Source organism: Salminus brasiliensis, chromosome 8, assembly GCF_030463535.1.
Source record: "Salminus brasiliensis chromosome 8, fSalBra1.hap2, whole genome shotgun sequence".
Taxonomy (NCBI): domain Eukaryota; kingdom Metazoa; phylum Chordata; class Actinopteri; order Characiformes; family Bryconidae; genus Salminus; species Salminus brasiliensis.
The window spans coordinates 29,529,540-29,549,959 of record NC_132885.1 but is presented as its reverse complement, the minus strand read 5'-3'; the positions used below and the strand labels follow the sequence as shown (position 1 = coordinate 29,549,959).

The 20,420-nt window shown below is 42.9% G+C and overlaps 1 protein-coding gene across 1 annotated transcript; it reads right to left on the bottom strand.

Moving 5' to 3' along the window:
* Positions 1 to 688: 688 nt before the first annotated feature.
* On the bottom strand, positions 689 to 7,544 carry LOC140561424 (testis-specific serine/threonine-protein kinase 6-like). Its single transcript, XM_072686625.1, has 3 exons — positions 7,517 to 7,544; positions 1,552 to 1,579; positions 689 to 1,484 (listed from the first exon to the last, which is right to left on the bottom strand). The coding sequence occupies exons 1-3, from the start codon at positions 7,542 to 7,544 to the stop codon at positions 689 to 691; spliced, it is 852 nt and encodes a 283-aa protein (XP_072542726.1).
* Positions 7,545 to 20,420: the final 12,876 nt, after the last annotated feature.

The window sequence follows — 20,420 nt, the reverse complement described above, 5'->3', positions numbered from 1 at the left end:
GAATCTGCCGATAACTCTGGTGGCCCTGCAGAAGCAATGGGGAGATGTAGGCATTGTAGGCATTGAGCTGATTCTGTACAGTAGCTACGTCTAAACGAGTTCTTCACCTTGAGTGATCTTCAAGCTTATCAAACATACCGTCGGTTTTCCTCCGAGTGCTGGAGGACCTTCTGCTCATAGGCGTTCCTTATGGAGAAGAGAAGACCGCTGGATGAGGACAGGCTGCTCCAATCCAGGTCCTCGTCCCTGCTGTCTACCTGCCTGTCCTCACTGCATTTTCCACTGTGTTTCCCTGGAGTTCCACACACTTTCACCTCCGGAGAGCTTTCAGACTCGGGGAAAGATAAGTATGTAGAATCGCTCATTTCCCTGTTGATGAAAATACAGGAGATTGTAGTAACCAAACAGTGGACAGATCTGGAGAGGAGGGGGGGGGGGGTCACAAAGCAGGATTCCCGGCTCAGCCAGAGAGCTCAAGCCTAGAGTCCAGCCTGTCCCATTGACCTAAACCTGTTGCCATTGTCTCATTGAGAAATGGCACCGCCCTGCAGTTCTTTAGAAAAGCCATTTATTTACTATAGCTAATCAATCAATAAAGGATCAATAAAAACAATATTACAATCAATAAAAAAAAAATACATCCATTAACAAAAGGACTCGACCCTGGAGTTCCAGCACAGCGCTCTACTTACTGTTCTTGCCTGGCCTGCAGCCAAGGGTGGTTCTCCACGTTTCTCACTGAAGGCCGGGTGAAGGGATTAAAGCGCAGCATATAAGAAATGAAGGCCCGACAGGGCTCCTCCACTGCGACCCCACACGGATACTCCACAGCTTTGCGCTGGAGCTGTGTGAGGGAACCTTGATGGTCTGTTCTGAAAGGCATGAAGCCGGTGACCATCACAAACAGGATGACGCCCAGGCTCCAGACGTCACTCTTCAGGGGATCGTAGGGCCTATTCAGAAGCACCTCAGGAGCGCAGTAGTGGAGAGTGCCACAGTACGTCTGGCTGAGGGAAGGGTAGCCTCTTACAAAGCAGCCCAAGCCAAAGTCGGTCAGTTTGACCTGACCATCAGCACTCAGCAGGACGTTCTCACATTTCAGGTCTCGGTGGGCAATGTCCTGCTGGTGAAGATAGCCCACGGCACCGACGAGCTGGGAGAACCACATCCTGGCCTGGTTAACGGGGACGTGGTGGAGCGCCATGATCTCGTGAAGAAGGTCGGTTGCGGCTACCTCCATCACAATGAAGACCTGTCCATTGGGCATGTCAAAACTTTCGTGTACCTGAATGATGTGAGGGTGCCTCACTCTCTTTAGGATGGCGAGTTCCCGGGGCAATTGCTTCCAGGCGAAATCTGATGATTCCTTCCTGCGATCCATGATTTTAATGGCCACATGTTTGCGGTGCCTCTCTGATGTGGCCAGTTTCACCATGCCGAAGCCTCCTGCCCCGAGGTTGTGCACCACCTCGTAGCCCAAGCTTCTCAGAACTCCACCTGTCTCATCTGCCTCCATGTTTTCCACTCCTCCTGTCTCCATGGAGAAGCAGCTGTAGAACCTGTTCTAGGGGATGTGGCTCTAGATAAGCGTGTCGTATAAGATTCGCACGTAGGAATGTTCCGTCTCGCTGCTGAATCCGGACTGAGCCACTGAGGGAGAACCCCCCCCTTTTATAGGCTCTGTGACATCATCAGCATGACATCACAATGGAGTGGAAGACTCGGGTCCCTGAGCTCAGTTCCCTTGTTGACTGTATACGACTGGATGTGCACACAGTGCTGACAAAGAGGAAATGCCCCTTTCCCTTACTTAAGCAGCATGTGACCCCAATTGCAGTGATAGTAAGGCGGAGTTGATTGAACACAGCCAGGAATGTTTAGACTAAGCCATGTGCAATACCTGCTGAGGCCAGCAGGGCCTCAGCCTGAGCCTGAAAACCTCGTACCACTGCACTGCAGAGGCAGTGTTCTCAAAGCCACACCTGGACCAGCTGTGTTTAAAGCTTTACATTACAGCTGTTTTTATTCACATTGATTCAGAAAGGTCTCCAACTACCTGTTCAGGTGAAAAATCAAAAAATCTTATTTATTAATAATAAAGGAATTAATAAAGGGGACACTCAAGTTTTTCCTTTAGAATTTGAGTTTCTAGGCAACTAATGTGTCCATAATAATGAACGAGCTGTATAAAAAAAAACAAAATGATAAATAAATAAATGTAAAAAAAATAATTAAAAAATACAAATTTAAAAAATGAAGAATGAAGTTAAAATAAAATGATTATTAATGATTAATGAGACCAAACTTAGCATTAGAATATTATGTTAATTTAAATAATTAAAATAATTTGCTGTTCTCAAAGCAGCTTAAAAATGTGAAAAAAATATGTGTAGTTTATAGCGTTTATTATATTTATTTACATATATACGTATATATATATATGGCGTGCAATGGGAGGGGAGAGTACGTATGGTTGCAAACTCAATGGGAAGAACACTTGAACCGTTTGTCAGAGTAGAAAAGAAGCCTGAAGTAACTTCTACAGGCATTAGACTGGTTCATCAGGAATTCTTCTGTATTATTTTTATATGCCCACAAGAGTATGCCCACCAACTACCATATTGGTACTTCATAAGAGTGCTGCATCCAATCATGACACCATCCTTATTTAGTACCCAAAGTACTAAGCCTTTCATACATACACATTACCTATCAGAAACTTCAGCCTGATAGATATAAATGTTTATAAATAGAAATGTTTATAAGTGCAACAGACTGTAAAGCCAAAGCTCTGAGTGGCTCAGCGTTCGAACCCACTACCACTACGGCCTGGGGGTCGCAAATTCCAGTTCTGAGCCGCACCGCTTTGCCATCAGCAGCCGGAGTCTGAGAGAGCACAATTGGCCGTGCTCTCCCTGGGTGACAGCTCTAGATGGGCGTCTAGCGTCTAGACACAGGCGTCTGTTGGCTGGTGCGGTGGAGCTGGGGACCCGGCGCTCTCCTCTGGCGGTGGCTGGAGATGAGTGGAGATGAGTGTCCTTTACCTCTGAAAGGGGCAACAGCTTCCAGGCAGTCCAGTTCCATACAGCTTCCTTAATTCAGTCCAGTGTCTTCTTTAAGCACAGTCAGCCCCCTTTTCCTGCAAGCTGGGACCATGTACTCTAGTGGGACAAAAGTATTGGGACACCAGCTCATTCATTGCTCCTTGTGAAAATGCTTTTAATGGAGAGCATTAGTGAGGTCAGGATGGTGGATGATGATCACCACCCCACCTCATCATCCCCAACCACCCAGCTCATCCCATCAAAAGTATTGGATGGCGCTCCACCATCATTCCAGAGAACACAGTTCTTCCACTGCTCCACAGCTCAATGCTGGTGGGCTTTATTCCCCCTTCAGCCCACGCCTGGCATTAGACAGCATGGTGCACGTAGGTTCATGTTTATCTGCTCCAGGGAGTCCTATTCTATTGGCATAGCCACCACCACCAGTCTCACCTACTGCCAACTACCACCACCGGTCTCATCTACAGCCAACCTCCACCAGTCTTACCAACAGCCAAAAACCACCACCACCAATCTCACCTACAGCCAACCACCGCCACCAGTCTCACCTACAACCAACCTCGACCAAACTCACTTTCAGCTAACCACCACCAGTCTCACCTGTCACCAGTCTCACCTACAGCCAACCGCCACCACCAGTCTCACCTACAGCCAACCTCGACCAAACTTACTTTTAGCTTGCCACCACCAGTCTTACCTGCCAGCAGTCTCACCTACAGCCAGCCACCATCACCGGTCTCAACTACACCCCCCACCACCAGTCTCACCTACATCCAACCACCACCACCAGTCTGAACAGCCTCCAGAGAAGTCAATAAACAACCCTTAATCTGAGCTGTTTGATTGGTCACTGTGGTCCGAGTTGCAGACTAACCTGACCAATTGAGCCTCTGTATTAATAATTACAAATATACACCAATCAGCCATAACATTAATACCGTCTGTTCACTGCACTGCTCTGTGGAGGCCCTGACCACTGAAGAACAGGCTAACAGAGTATGCAGAGAAGCAGATGACCCACAGTCTGTAACTAGATTTGCTTTTCCTGAAGGAAGTAAAACAGTGCTTGAAATGTGGCAAGTACTTCATAAATTTCCTAAGTTTTGCTCAGTTGTTGCTATGGTGTCCCAGGTGTATGCTATTATTTTGCTTAGTGGTCGCTATGGTGTCCCATGTGGTTTTTATGGTGTTGCTATGTCGTTGCTATGTAGGGTGTCACAGGTAGTTGCTATGGTGTTGCTAGGTGGTTGCTATGGTGTCACAGGTGGTTGCTATAGCGTTGCTAGGTGGTTGCTGTGGTGTTGGTAGGTGGTTGCTATGGTGTCACAGGTGGTTGCTATGTGGTTGCTTAGGTATCTCAAGTGGTTGCTTGAAGTTACATCTTAACATTCAATGTTAGTATAAACTCAGTACTACCTTAAGACGTACCACCTTAAAATTCAGTGTCAGGGTAAACTCAGTACTACCTTAAAAGAAGTCCTGCCTTAAAATTCAGTGTCAGGGTAAACTCAGTACTACCTTAAAAGAAGTCCTGCCTTAAAATGGGTTGTAGCCTGGGTTCTCCAGCTGGTGTTGTCTGGGAAGTTGTGAGGAGGGAAGTGGAGGTGCTCTCATTCTCATTAAAACTCTGAAAGCCCTGCACCACGTGTTCCCTGCGTCTCTTAATGGAGCCAAGTATTCACCTCTCCACCAGAGCACCCACCTAACACCATACTTCCAGTCCTTACCAATACCAGCATCAACCACCAGGTGTCCAGCTGCACTACCACGGTTCACTGCCATATACAGTCTATCACCACCTCCTGGTGTCCAACTGCACTACCACGGTTCAGTGCCATATACAGTCCATCACCACCTCCTGGTGTCCAACTGCACTACCACGGTTCACTGCCATATACAGTCTATCACCACCTCCTGGTGTCCAACTGCACTACCACGGTTCACTGCCATATACAGTCCATCACCACCTCCTGGTGTCCAACTGCACTACCACGGTTCACTGCCATATACAGTCCATCACCACCTCCTGGTGTCCACGTTTTTGAATATTTCAGAAGATTTTAACTTCTTCCTTCTTGTAAATTCTCAACGGAACCATAATAGAAACAATTTCATTTTTTTGAGAGGTGGTGTGAATGTTATAGATGATCAGTCTGCATACTTTAAAAATCTGCACTAAAAAAAGAACCTGGAATTTGATCACTGGAGCATTTTATTAAAATGGTTCATAAGTGGTCAAACAGATGAGCACGCTGGTTAACCAGCATCACCAGTACTTCAGCCACTGGAAGGCTCTAGCAGAAGATGTTTTCTTTGGGCGATTTGTACTGGTCTGGTGCTGGTGTAACGACTACTGACCGGTCATCAAAAAGTCGGACACAAGGGCTCTCTTTCCACTCTGTTTATCCTGAGACAGATCTTATAGTGTGTTCATCTTCTCTTGTCTTAGACGACTGCAGACCACACAAGTGCTCCATCTCAGAGCTCTCACTCATCTGAGCTTACAGTATTTCTTTAAAAAGAGCCGTTTTTTAATACTACAATATCATGCAGCAGATCGTATAGTTTGTTCACATTATAAAAAATCCTAAATTACAGAGAAAAGCTCTTTTTTCTTATTGCACAACAAAATGAGCAAACTGCAGAATAAACAGCAGAAGCACTCAGCTCTGCGGGGCTAGCAGCAGCAGAATGCACTGCACAGTTCTGGAGGGAACAGACTAGGGAGCACAGACCTGAGACAGATCTTATAGTGTGTTACTCTTCTCTTGTCTTAGACGGCGGCAGACCACACAAGCTGCACATCTTCATAAATAAGCAGAAATGAGAGCTTTCTTTATTTTCATAATCCCACTTTGCTGCCGAGGGTAAGTTTAAGCTAGCTATTTGGCTGGTATGGCTCAGTTAGCTGAAGCACATGTCTGAGCAATAATGAGATAAAACCAGCATTTAGAAGCACAACTACACTCTGAACAAACACCACCTGCTCATATAATGTGTTAGAACAATGTTTTAATGTATTACTAATGGATTCAATTCAATTCAATGATTCATTAATGAGGAACTTCAGCAGCTACACACCCTCCATCTCAGAGCTCTCACTCATCTGATGGAGGTACAGCAGCAGCAGAGGGACATGGTCTGCAGTGGAGTCGCAGCAAGAAAAGAAAAGCTCCTTAAAAATAATTGTAACCTTTTTTTATTAAACATAAATGAGTTTTTACATTTGTCCTGAACTCTTTTATTTTTTTTTTTACCTAAAATGATGTGATTTTGGTGAAAGTCAATATTTGATGAACTCTTTAATATAACGTTGTTACACTGGCGTGGTGCTGGTTGAGCAGCGCAGCAGTGTTCAAAACGCAGCATATGTTGATGTATGATGGTCTGGTGCTGGCTGTCCAGTACAGCAGTGTTGGAAATGTAGCATAAACTGGTGTGTGCACTTTCCACGCTGTATGTCTGTCAAGCAGCACAGCACCACGCATGCGCAGTAGAGGGCGGACGTGGCAGTAGTGCACGACAGAGTTTGTTCATAACTTTCTTTTTTTGTTTCCGTTCATGAAAAAAAGGGAAATCTGTCGGGTCGAGGTGGATGAACGTATTTTATTAAGCTAGTCTTCGCACCTTTTTCTTTTTCCTCACCATGTTCGCGAAAACTAGTCCTATCGCAGCATATTTAAGGACTCGTCGTCGAAGCTGGCTTGTGATTGGTCAGATTCTTCCAAACATGTCAATGAGCGCTCTGAGGCTTAATGATGAGAGCAGAGGTGAAACTCCAGCTCTCCCCCTCTGACCACTTACATCCCACACTACTATGCAGTCTTTCCATCGCCATGTTTTCATAACTGACCCTCCTGTTTCTAAAACGGAGCAAACATGCTCGGAAACTTGGGACAAATCAACCTAAACTAAACTCTCTTTTAATGCTCTTACTCACTTTTACACTGTTTACAACGCTATCATCATTTTGCCTAGTCTGAAAAAACCTACAACCACCAGTATCTGCTAATGCTCTCCAGGTAAAGAGGATCAGTCTCAGGGGGACACTGCTTACCTTTCAGAAAAACACCTTTTTAACCTCTCTCTTCTTGTACATTTCCAAAGAGACCTTGATAGGAAATGATCTCAACAGGGATGTAGTTGCATTCTGGCAAAGAGGGACACTGTGAGATTCTCAGTCTCTGCAAAATGCTAGTCTGTGACTGTGAGTAATGACAAACTGTCTTTAGATGCGAGAGGCGTCAGACTTTAGTCCTGTAAAAGCATTTTCAGAGAGAGTCATTTCAGAGTCCTCTGCTGTATGGTTTGCATTAGTCAAGAGGCTAGTGAACTCGGTGGCTGAAGTGTTAGTGTGACAGCTCGTACTGAATGTTAGCTGAAAGCTGCTTAGTGTCACTAAATGGTGTCAGAAAAAGCTGCTCCTAGCATCGTTGCAGATAGAAGCTCACCTGTTGCTGCACAGTTGGTGCTGGTCATGCTCTAGTCCTTCATCAGTGGTCACAGGACGCTGCCCACAGGACACTGTTGGCTGGATATTTCTGTTTGGTGGACTGTTCTCAGTCCAGCAGCACTGCCCTGTCTGACCCACTCGTACCAGCGCACAGGGGCGTCGTAATGGGGGAAACAGTGAGGACGAATCTAAGGGCCTGTGACTGACAGGGGCTGTAAAAATGTATGAACCGAGTTTAGGAGCCAAAAGAAGAACTGCCTTGATTTGTATATTTAGTTTTGTAATATTTGTTTGATTTCTTAGAAATGTGGAAAACATACAGAACACGTAGTGGAACACATTTTCTTTGCTGTCTTTGCTTTGCACTCATGGTGTAATTGTATCCTGTCTCTTTACGAAACGCTGGAGGAATGTTCGGGGTCTTTTTGCTCACTAGGGGGCGATTCAGAACAGTTTGTGGTTTGGTGGGAAAATGGAGCGCACGGTTTTTTGACAGTAGCATAGCTTAGACCTTTAGCTTTTTTGGTGGATATTCAGTGGAAGCATTTTAAATGAATTGTTGGTAAGACAAAACTTTTCTTCAGTAAACATTTTTTTAAACCTACATGTGGACTCTGTGGTTACTGGGAAGAATGATACGTGTCAGCCATACTCAACCAGCTAAAGCCAACTGTCTACACCTTATGTGAAAAGACTCTTTGCAGGAACTGACCTTTAGCTCAGAACATGAGCTTGTCCAGAATGAACTGCTGGGTAGCATCTTTATTGAACCGCTTGTACATTCTAAGTAGCTTTTTATCAGGCTGCCTCCCAGTATGGTCACATGGATAATACAAATGCTGTCAGTCTGAAGCACTGAATGTAGCTAAAAGCTGCGTCACTACTGGTAAAGGTAATGGTGCTACCTGATGTCTGAGAAACTGATTGACCTTATTTTGGCCCAAATCACATTTCTACATTGCCCTCCTGACAGACATGGAGGATATTCTAAGGCAATCAGCCTCCAAGAACTTTAGCACATTTTTCCTATATCAGTATTCCACACAAAAAAGTGAAGTGTTTTCAGTGTAAATATAGCACATCACACCTCCTGCTCTCTATCAGCACTGTGTAGAGCACTGATGTTGATGAACATACATTTTTACAAATGATTTCTTTAGTTTGATTGGTGTAGTTATATTACCTCCATCTCTTAATATTGTTTAAATGAAGATCAAATGCCAATATGGTGTTAATATGAGGATCCATATGTTATTACACCTGAATGTGCATATCTGTATTATCAATTATCATTATCATAGGATAATGCTTCTGACTCCCTTCTTCCTCCAGGCACACTCCTCTTTCCTCAAGGCACACTCCTCCTCCTCCAGGTACACTCCCTTCCTCCAGGCACACTCCTCCTTTCTCCAGGCACACTCCCCCTTCGGCCAGGCACACTCCCTTCCTCCAGGCACACTACTCTTTCCTCCAGGCACACTCCTCCTCCTCCTCCCTTCCTCCAGGCACACTACTCTTTCCTCCAGGCACACTCCTCCTCCTCCTCCTCCCTTCCTCCAGGCACACTGTTCCTCCTCCAGACATACTCCTCCTCCTCCTCCAGGCACACTACTCTTTCCTCCAGGCACACTACTCCTCCTCCTCCCTTCCTCCAGGCACACTCCTCCTTCCTCCAGACAGACTACTCCTTCATCCAGGCACACTCCTCCTCCTCCAGGCACACTACTCCTTACTCCAGGCACACTACCCCTTCCTCCAGGCACACTACTCCTTCATCCAGGCATACTCCTCCTCCTCCAGGCACACTACTCCTTCCTCCAGGCACACTACTCCTTCCTACAGGCACACTACTCCTTCCTACAGGCACACTCATCTACCTCCAGGCACACTCCTCTACCTCCAGTCACACTCCCTTCCTCCAGGCACACTACTTCTTCCCCCAGTCACACTCCTCCTCCTTCTCCCTTCTTCCAGGCACACTCCTCCTTCCTCCAGTCACACTACTACTTCTTCCGGACACACTACTACTTCCTCCAGAAATACTCACACACCCTAAACTTGGGGAATCTCAGTCTCTTGGTTCTTTGCTTATCCTCACATCTCTGCTCAGAACTTGGACGAGCAGGAGCTTCAGTAGAGGAAGCAGAATTACAAGCTTCCTGCAGGGGAGTAGCGGGAGAGTCATGCACCTCAAAGTTCCTCTTGAAAAACTTCTTCATTCTCCGCCGAAGAGACCGGGAGGCTTTGAGAATTGGTTCTATAATACTAGCGCGAGCATTGGCTGCGCTTTCAACTGCGGCACAAAGTGGTCGGCAACCAGACTCCTCCCCCACATCCTCTACGTTTTGGCAAGTCAGACTTGCACCAGCTCCACTGCTGTCCTCCTGCAGCATCAGATACTCGTACCTGCCGTCTTGAGATGTGAGTGTGTCTACCTCACTGCCAGAGCAAGAGGCCTGGGACTCGTCAAGTGGGTTGACGTCTTGCTGAGAACTTGCTCTGCTTTCCCCATCCTGACCTTCACGCTCATGATCGTCAGTTTTGGAAGAGCAGAGACTGCTGAGTGTGGATTCGAGCCAAGGGTGCTGTGCCACTTCTGCCATCGAAGGCCGAGTGGCAGGATCGAATTCCAGCATGTAGGAAATGAAGTCGTGACACTTCTCCTCCACTCCAGTCCCTTCTGGGTACACCAGTGGTTCGGACTGAATCCATGGGAGGTTTTTCCAACTGGAGTCGTAGAAGGGCAAGCACCCGACGACCATAACATAAAGAATGACTCCCAGGCTCCACACGTCACTCTTCTTTGGATCGTAGGCCTTGGACATGATCACCTCAGGGGCACAGTAGAAGGGAGAGCCACAAAACGTATCACTCAGCTCAGGGAATCCTCTTGAAATGCGGCTGAAACCAAAGTCTGTTATTTTGGCCTGGTTGTCAGCGGTCAGTAGAACATTTTCACATTTCAGGTCACGATGGACTATGTCCTGCTCATGCAGATACACCATGGCATTGACGATCTGCCCAAACCACTGCTTGGCCTGGTCGATAGGGATGACGTGTTGTTCGAGTCCAAAACGAAATTCTGTCAAAATAAAAGTCCCTCCTAAACCTAATAAAAATATTTTTTGAATTGAAAATTATTAACGAGTTAAGACAGAGTGTTTATAACCATTTAACAGCTTATTAAAGTAGCTTAAATTAATAACTGTAAATAATAACAGATATAAAGGAGAAATCTGACACAGGACACATAAATCTTTAATAAAAGTGGCCTCACGAAGGAAAATATTCAGCTTTCAGACACTGGCACCATGTTTATCCCGTAATGACAAAGTAAAACACAGTTTTAGATTTTTTTTGATAATGTATTGAAAAGGAAAAACTAAAATTGACATAAGTATTCAGACACTTTACTTGGTTCTTAGTTGAAGCAGCTTTGGCAGTGATTACAGCCTCCAGTCTTCTTGGGTTTGATGCCACAAGGTTTGCTCACCTGGATTTGGGGATTTTTTGCCTTTCTTCTCTGCAGATCCTCTCCGTAATCTCTCTACAGAGATTTTTGACAGCAGATTTTTTTTATTGCCTTCTCCACATCTGTGCCTCCACACAGTCCTGTCTCTGATCTCTACAGGCAGCTCCTTCCTCCTCATGTCAGCTGTGAGACCTTATGTAGACAGGTGTGTGTCTTTAACCACGTCCAATAAACTTACCAGAGCTGGACTCCAATCAAGGTGTGGAAACATCTCAAAAATGATCAAGACACATGAGAGACCCCCAGAGCTACATTTTAAGTGTCATAGCAAAGGGTCTGAATTTCCATGTGAAAGTTTTTCATTTTAATAAATTTTTAAATTCTGTTTTCACTTTCTCATTATGGAGTATTGATGCAGAATGATGGGATTTCTTATTTTATTTTATTTTAGCACATGATCTCAACATAACATTTAAAAACAAGTGAAATACTTTCTGAATGCATTGTATATTTTTACAAAGATATTTAAAATACTCTGATAACAGTGATTCAAAAGTCTATGTTTTAAAATCTTAAAATATTGATTTTTTCCAGCTGTTATTTTCATACAACACTAGTTTGACTGTAGAGATTTTGGACAAAATGTCAGAAATCCACTGATTCTGATGTGTTTTCCTTCATAAGGCCACTTTTCTTCTAGATTCATGTGTCCTGATTAAGATGTTATTAAAAGTGACAGTAAAACTGTGTTTATCAGACACACTAGTCTGAAGATAGACACTATCAGCATATGATCAGAAACTCACAGCTTTTTCCTGCTCCGAGTTTTCAGTAAAATGAGTGAATCAACAGTAGTTGTAAGAAAACACTAAGGCTGATAGTAAAAAGCCTCTCTAAGCAGTTTAACCTGACGTTTTCCTCATAATGCCCTACAATCATTTTCCATAGTGAACTCTTTCTGCTGGACTTTAGGATTTTACAAGCTGACTTTTATTTGGAGGGGAAATCAGAATCAGGCGATGGAGGTGTAGTGTTTTATTAGAACAGCAGGTGGCGCAGTAGAGCTGTCAAGCCTCCAACCACTTTGTCTTCAACTGGGTTAAAAAGCCTCGTTCTGTCCAGCCCTAATATAAAGTACGGTGGCCGAGAAGAGCCACCGCGCTGCAGATTCACAAACGCGCAGCAGAAGCAGAAAGCCCTTCATCAAAACGACAACATGGCTCTACATTTAACAAACGCGCCGCAGATTCACTAAACAAGTGCAAGCTCACAAACGCGCTGCAAAACCCTTCCCAACACAACGGGAGCGTTTCCGGAGGACACTTAAAGGATGTGGGATCAGATACGGAGACGCCATCTGGAAGCAGAGCCCTGCCGAGCCGCAGCAGCGTCTCTAATGAGAAGTAAGTTTGGGGAGATTTGATCACTAGAGTTATTCTAGGCCAGTTCTAGGCCAGGTCAGCCATGTCCAGCCCAGATCTATTTATTTCATTCAACAGAGCAAATGTTTCAGCTAGAAGCTGCTTTTTTCTGGACTTTTTAGTGAGACAATATTTCAGAAGAAAAGAACAGCTCCAGATTGTTTAGTTCTGCGCTCCTGCAGTTCTAGGAGGAGGAGCTGTTAGCTAATGTTTCTAGGCTGCACAAGCTTGCAGACAGACTGTAGAGCTCACAGCTTCAATCACAGTAGCTGTCTGTATTTACAGGGAAGGATTGGTTTCAGATGATGATGGATTTTGCTTGGTTGGAGTCGTGAACAAGGCAGAACATCCATTCAGAGCAGTGAGAGGGAAATGCCTCTTAGGTGTTTGAGGAGTCATATAGTGTTGTTCCAGTATGCTGAGTATTCTAGGAGTATAGGTATTGAACTAGAAGGCCATGTACGCTAGATCTTCATTTAGTCTTGTTAGGGTAATGTTTAGATTGGGGGTTTTCAGGTTTTCAGGGTTTAAAGTCTTCTAAAACAACTTTGTCCAATGTGTCAGTCATGGGAGCTGATTCTTATGCCCATGTCTGCAATCTGCTGTTGTACATTAGATTTGGACAGATCCTGAAAGCAGTTCACCACAAAGTGGAGACGGGTGAGTTAAACTCCTAACAGTGAACTCTGCTTCTCTCTGTTAGGTTATCTTACATATTAATGGGAATCTGTTCATGCTTCACTTTGCCTGATCTAACTGCATTGTACCGTAACCTAGTAGTGACCCTTAACAGTTAACATTTTTATTAATGAAAATCAAACCATTTTTATGTTTCAGATCAGCTCCAACATCCCGATCCACAAGCCAAGAAGAATGCATTATTATTTCAGCAATACTACATCACAGATCATTTCCTCTTTATTATTGATGTAGTTTATGTTGTAATGCTCTTTGCTCTCTATGCAACAGAGCACTGCTGGAGCCCAAGACATGGCCACCTCAGTGGACTTTGCCCCACACAGTTTCTACAAATAAGTTGCAATGTATTTCTTCCCCACCCCCAAATGTAGTCTTTATCAGTGCTGATTACAGGATAAACACTTAGTTTAATCCAGAGGTTTTTGCCTCTTTGTCAATAACGACATTTACTCTTTTCGCAGTGAATACACCAATGTCTATGCACCAGTTGTCATTGATGGTAGTTCAGAGTCTGAGGCCAGTGTGGAATCAGAAGTGGGAGACAGGTTATTGTTGTTAAATACTGGCCAATATACAAAATGAATTGGAATTGCTGTCTATAACTAACAATTTAATGTTGGGTTTTTCTGGTTTGTCCACTTAGTAAGTGTCAAATCTCTACTTTTATTTTTTGACCATGGTGAAAACATGCATAAATCTTATTTTCTGTATGTCTGGTTAATTTACAGTAAGGGACTGACCACTTCAGATGTAGTGTCCAATCTGTCTCTGAAGATAGATAAAGAGTCCTGCAGCAGATTCAACATTAACAGAGCAAATGTGTGGGATGGAGCCATACGAGGATTTAAGAGATCTACGTACAACCCATCCTATGACATGCTGGTAACATTCTCTGTGGTCCAGGGCATCTGTGTCTTTCTCTCTTATCTTCCAGTACCTTGTAGGTAAAGTGAAGTCCATCGAGGCTTCTATCGAAGATATACCAGATGAAGAAGTGAGGAATTCTCTCCTTGAGATAATGTAACATTTCATATGATGAGACAACATTTGTCATCCAGTAAAATCAGTTTGACTGATGTTTAGGGTTTATTAAATCTAGACCCATATTCATAAAGCTTCAGAGTATATGTGATGATCTAAGATCAGATTTCTGTCTCATTTGCAGTGATCTTAGTGACAGTAACCTCTCCTACTTGGAGAAGCTTTATGAGGGGTCTGATTAAATCTTTAAGATAATATTAATTATAATTGTAAGAGCAATATTGCCTTATCAGTTCTGTTCAGGCAAATATAGAAATGGGGCAATATGTGTCTTTTACATTAGTACATAATCTTTATGATCTAGATATTCAATGAAACATCTGTGAGTGAACTACAGAGATGCACAGATAAACACTCCGGCATGCTCTAGACAGCGGGATGCTTCATTAAGACACATCTAAAATTGATTAAATTATTCTTATACCAGTTTGTCTAATGTGCATGTATCTGACGTTGATCTATAGTTGAAATAGACTTTGCCAGGGGTTCTTAATTCTAGTCTTTGAAGGACTGTGTTTGACAGGTTTTTGTTCTTTCCTTGAATAAGCAGTTAATAGCCACCTATTGTCTTAGCTGGAAACGTATCAGATGTGCCTCATTTACTATCAGTGAGGGGACACAGTCGGCATGACACATCTTAAAAAGTGAATTCAAAGATACTGTCTGTATATGATGTAAACACTTTCACAAATGTAGTAGGGATGTAGTTCTATATGTGTGGGGTTTCTTAATGGAAAATGTGGATAAATACAAATGATTCACATGATTATTTTTATATATATATTTATTTTTTTGTTTTTTAGAAACCGTTGCAGGCCCTTCTCTTCAGGATGTGCTGAAGTTTGTAACCGGGCTAAAGGAATTAGCCCCCACAACAATAAAGCTACAGCTAATATTTGAGTGGAGCTCATGCTTTCCTTTGGCAAGTACCTGTGCAAACACAATCACAATTCAAGATTCAAGAGTTTATCATCATGTGCACAGCAGAACCAAGCAATTAAACTGTACAATGAAATTCTTACTTTGCAGTTCCTCCATTTACCGACATAATCTCATAACTATCAAAATAAAGAGAGAAACAGAAGAAGTATAATAAAAATATATACAGTAAATAAGTAAAAAAGTAATGCTAAGTAAAAGAAAAACACTAAGTAAAGAAAGTTAAAGTGTACAGTACAGTACAGTATAGAGTATAGATGCATATGTAAGTTGTGCATGTGAGAAGTGCATTGTGCAAGTACAAAAGTAAACAGTATTTGTAGAACAGTATTAGTGATTATATGTAGTGGGCTTGTATTAATGGGTGCATGTCAGGTGCATGTCATGATGACCCTGGACCTGTAGATGTCCTGCAGTGAGGGGACGGCTGCTCCGGAAATGGACTGTGCAGTCTTGATCACACTCTGGAGAGCCTTCCTGTCCTGAGCGGTGCAGTTTCTGTACCAGACCGTGACAGAGTTGGTAAGAACGCTCTCGATCGTACTCCTGTAGACGTTGCTGAGAATTTTGGCTGACATTTATTAAAATACAACTGCTGCTGGGACTTCCGAACGATATGGTGCGTATTGTGTGACCAAGTGAGATCGTCACTGATGTGAACGCAGAGGAATTTGAAGGTTTTTACCCTCTCCACCTCTGTCTAACATATGTAGAGGTGTGTGTGTAGCTCCTGCCTCCTCCTCAGATCAACATCATTTCCTTAATCCTGTCTGTATTCAAGGAAAGATTGTTGTCACACAGAGAGGAACACAGAGATTTAGTCGGACTGTCTGAAGTGCGGCCGAGCCACATCCTTGTTGCCACCCCTCACGTTTCTGTGGACTTGGTCGAGAATGTTGTTTTCCCTCGTCTGAATGCTCACAGGCTTGTGTTTGGGGAGGACAGTCCTCAGGCTGCTGAGGTTAAATCGGCAGTGAACATGCCGTCTGGGTGTGCGGTCTCTTGTTTGCTGATTGTGTCATGCAGCAGCCCCAGCGGCATCTCCAAGTTCACGCGTGGCGGAATTTAAACAGCCAGGATAAACGCAGCGCTGAACTCTCTCTGCAGATAAAAGGTTCTGCACTTCACCATCAGCAGTGCTGAGTCAGTTGAACAGTGTTTTTCTACAGTCTTAATGTCTGTTGTTTACAAAGATGCAGACGCTGCCGCCGTACAGTACAAAGTCTTTTCCAGTACAAAGACTTTGTTCTGGAAATGAAATAGATGTACAGCTCTGTAACTTCTGTATGCTTTAACACAGAAGAGATAATGTAGAAACCCAACAGAAAGAACAGTAAGTAATGAAGAAAATATTAATCACAATAGTTATCATAGGTTAAGAAAGAATGCAAGAATAGTCTGAGCTTTGGTGGCTTCACATTTATCTCAGGACTTTAAAAGGAGTGAATGCCTTTTGATTTGGGTTATTATGTAATAAATAAGCTGTGCTACTCAAACTGAAATATGCACTGGTTCTTTTTATTCTTCTATTGTTTAATGGGTGATATGTCTCAACTTCTTGTAATTGGTTGGAAAGTCTGAACCGTCTATAAGTGTGATGAACATATGAAAAGTTGTGAAAGTTGTAAAAGTTGTAACCTTTCTTATGCAACTCTCCTCATAATTACAGTGTGTGTATTTTGCAACAGGAAGAGGAGCCAGCATCACCGACACTCCTGCTGCTCTTCTCACTACTGGTGGAGTCTCCTTTAGCCCCAGCAGCATCTTTAAGTTGAGGGGGATATTGTTGTGAGTGAAACTATGTCTGCTGAGACTGAAAAATGATGAGTTGAAATATGAACCAAGCAACCAGCTTGAAAGCACATGTGCATAAATGTTCTATACATGTACACTGACCAGCCATTTTTTCACCATTGTGTCTGATCCAATTGTACTAACAGAACACACACTAACACCACCACAAGGCACAGAGTGTCCCCGGCTCAGTGGTGGTGTGTTAGTGTGTGTTCTGCTGGTACAATTGGTTTAGACACAGAAGTGCTGCAGAGGTGTTCACTCACTGTTCACTCTATTAGACACATTAGCACACCTTGATAACAGTGTCCTAATAGAAACAGTTTGCAACCATTTCAAATGCAGTTGGTTTTATTACTGGTTCCTGTGAAGCTGCTTTGTGACGACGGCAGTTGTAAACAGTTTATATGTACACAAGTGTGCACACCCTTTGATATGACACCCAAAAGTGAGAGGAATGTGCATTTTGTTGCCAACACCTCCCTACAAAAGGTCCCATGGGGCCATTGGGGTCCAAGAAAATAAAAATGAGGCCAAAAATGAACTCATTCTATTGTAGAATAAGTCTGTAACATAATGAAATATGGAGAAGGTGAAAGGGGTGTGCAGACTTTTCAGTTTGACTTCATAGAAAATGGGAACAGTGCAAGAACAAGTTTTCCTTCATCAAATCCTTGAGTTTTACCATGTGAAAGCTAGACCACGCTGGTATTGGTGTTCTCCCAGAGTTGTCTAAGTCACTCTGCAGTTCCTCTTTGCACACAAGAGGCTCTATCTCTATCTCTAGGTATAAATGATTTTCAGGGGAAGGCAAGTGCTCTTTTGTGTTTCTCTGCAGATAATGGTTTTCATGTTTTCATGTCTGTTGTGCTCTGCAATATTTAATTATAAAAGATATTTCTAGCTCTGAAAACAATTGTTAATACCTTTGAAATGGCAGCCTGTTGTGTTTAATAAAGAAATTTGGTGTTATTGCATGTTTTGTGAATTACTTGTTTAAATTGAGGGTTATGTTTTTCATTTATTGGCTGAAATGATCCTGACTAGGAGTTTGACACACTAATCTTTTTAGTATTTTTAGTATTTTAAGTTGTGTACCATCATATTTTGTGTTGTGGTTCATAATTTGGAACATAATTTAATTGTGTAGTGCTTACTAAATATAATGTAGTATGTAGAACATTTATATAATATTTACAATAAATTATTGTTCAAGTTCAGAAAAATAAAAATGTATTTAAAAAGAAAAAAAAGTTGATGTAAACATATTACACAGTTTTTCATTGCTTTTGTTCCTCCGCTTTGATCCTGGGAAAAGATGCTTCTTCTATGTTGTTCTGTATTTATAGTGAAGACCAGAAGCAGTTAAACAAGCAGCTGAAACACAGTTGAATAAATCAGTGTTTTCATAAAGTGAAATGATGTTTTTAAATCTGTGTTTAAATATGATGAAAGATTATTGGTGATAATAATTGTAATCTACTTTATTAGTCTATTATTGAAGGTGTTTGCTGGTGGTTTACTGTCCTCATGAACTTCCACGTGATCATAAAGTGAGGCTGTGAGAGCTCGCGCTCTAGAACCTCCTCATCATTCTGCTCAGATTGTGACGTCACCTGCTTTCCAGCAGCACAGCGCGCGACCAGCTTTACTAAACAGCCACGACTCACTAAAGCTCCTCCAACACCTCTACACACACTGCTGCTGCTTCAGCCATTTCTCTACACACTACATTTAAGGTGAGCTGCTCCTACAGCACCAAACCTTCATCCCAACATAGACTAACATGTTTCTGGAAGTTCTCTGTTTTCCTTTTCACGATTTACGCTGAGATGAGCCGAATCGGAAACTCTGGAAAGGTGGGATATGGATGCAGGCTGATTAAACCCACCGGAAAACAGATTGTTGAGCTGAAAGTAAAACAGCAGGTCTGTGAATAATAATAAACAACAACAATAATCCATTAGAAGAAGAAAAATGAGCTCATTTATTCTTAGCACTGTTCAAATTAGCCTTACTTTCCTCCGCTTCTTATTTGAATGATCCAGTCCACCTTAAGTGCTGCTGTTTCGCCTGTAGGTGGCGCTGATGAGCTGATTTTCATCATTAATCTGTGTGATCTGGAACATAAGACTGAATTGACTTCTTCCACTTATCTTCTGAACCATTTCTGTTGTGTTGCTCTAATAAACATGCAGGTATTTGTATGTTTTTTACACTGTCCAGTATTATCCCCCTTTGTAATTCTGGATATTTGAATAGCTCTTTATAGAGAAGACAGATTTAGCAGATAATACTTTGTCAGGTGTGAAGATGTGTTGTAGAAAAGAGGCTTATATCAGAGCCGGTTTATGGAGAGTCTAGCCACTTCCTGTTTACCCTGTTGTCCCAAAAAATGACTGCAAAGTGCCAGAGTGAGCCTGCAAGCAGATCCTCAATGTCCGGGGGTGTCTGACCACCAGGATCTTCCTTTAATTCTGGAAAGTAGAATGATGTGTTTCACTAAAAAAGCAAAGAGAACATTTTCTACAGAAAGCAGGTTTTGGGCAGTAGAGGCTAGCATTACTGGGAGTGAGTGCTGACTGGTTGGCGCTCTGATGCTGGAGGCGTCTTATAAAAGGAGCTGTTTAAAATATGTCTGCCGTGCTGAAACATCTGCTGCTGTTCTGTGTTGAGGAAATCACTGCATTTTTTGGTGTGAAAATCAGACTTGAAGTGTCTGACAAACCTGGAAGACATTCTGAAGTGATAATTCTCCTCTCTACAGGTTCTCTGCTTATATGACCTATATAAAGACTAAAGAATAAGACAAGTGAAATAGTCAGCTTCTAAAACGTACCTTAATAACCTGAACTCTTTCATGTAAGAAGTATTATTAGTATTATTTTATGTAAAGTTAAAAAATAATAACCTAATTCCTTTCAAAGTCATTGAACTCTAGCTCTAGAGTTTAGCTCTAAACATCTTATATGCGTCCACATACTGCTCCAGACTGACCTTCATCCCCATTTTAACACCATTTAAAGTGTTATTTTAAGTTCAAAACTTCACATAATGTTGCTTTATGCCACAGTTCATCCACAGTTCTTGGTGAGTCCAGTTTATCACACTCCCTGTTACACCGCTTACAGTGCCCATTACAATCACCTGCCCAGATTCTCTTCCGTCCACAGCCCTTTATGATTCGGGAGTGGCTACAAACTTTAATAATGATGCTTTCTCCACCCTCATCCACTGTTCATGGTGAGTCCACTTCACCACGCTCCATTTTATAGCATTTACAGTGCCCATTACAATCTCCTGCCCAGATTCTCTTTTGTTCACAGCCCTCAGTGATTCGGAAGTGGATACCACCTTCATTAATGTGATGATCTCCAACCTCATCTACAGATCTTGGTGAGTCTATGCTAGCTCACTCCCTGTTATACCGCTCATTGTGCCCAACACAATCGCCTGCCCAGATTCTCTTCTGTCCACAGCCCTCTGTGATTCAGGAGTGGCTACAAAGTTCCTTAATAAGGCTTTCGCCAACCTCC

What these genes read in the sequence shown, in the direction of transcription:
- LOC140561424 (XM_072686625.1), bottom strand. Translation starts at nt 7,544, where the DNA reads ATGACCAGCACCAACTGTGCAGCAACAG. An exon ending in CACCAACTGTGCAGCAACAG is followed by an intron (nt 1,580 to 7,516) that starts GTGAGCTTCTAT and finishes ACGCTTATCTAG; the next exon opens with AGCCACATCCCCTAGAACAG. An exon ending in CCCCTAGAACAGGTTCTACA is followed by an intron (nt 1,485 to 1,551) that starts GCTGCTTCTCCA and finishes TGGAGTTCTGAG; the next exon opens with AAGCTTGGGCTACGAGGTGG.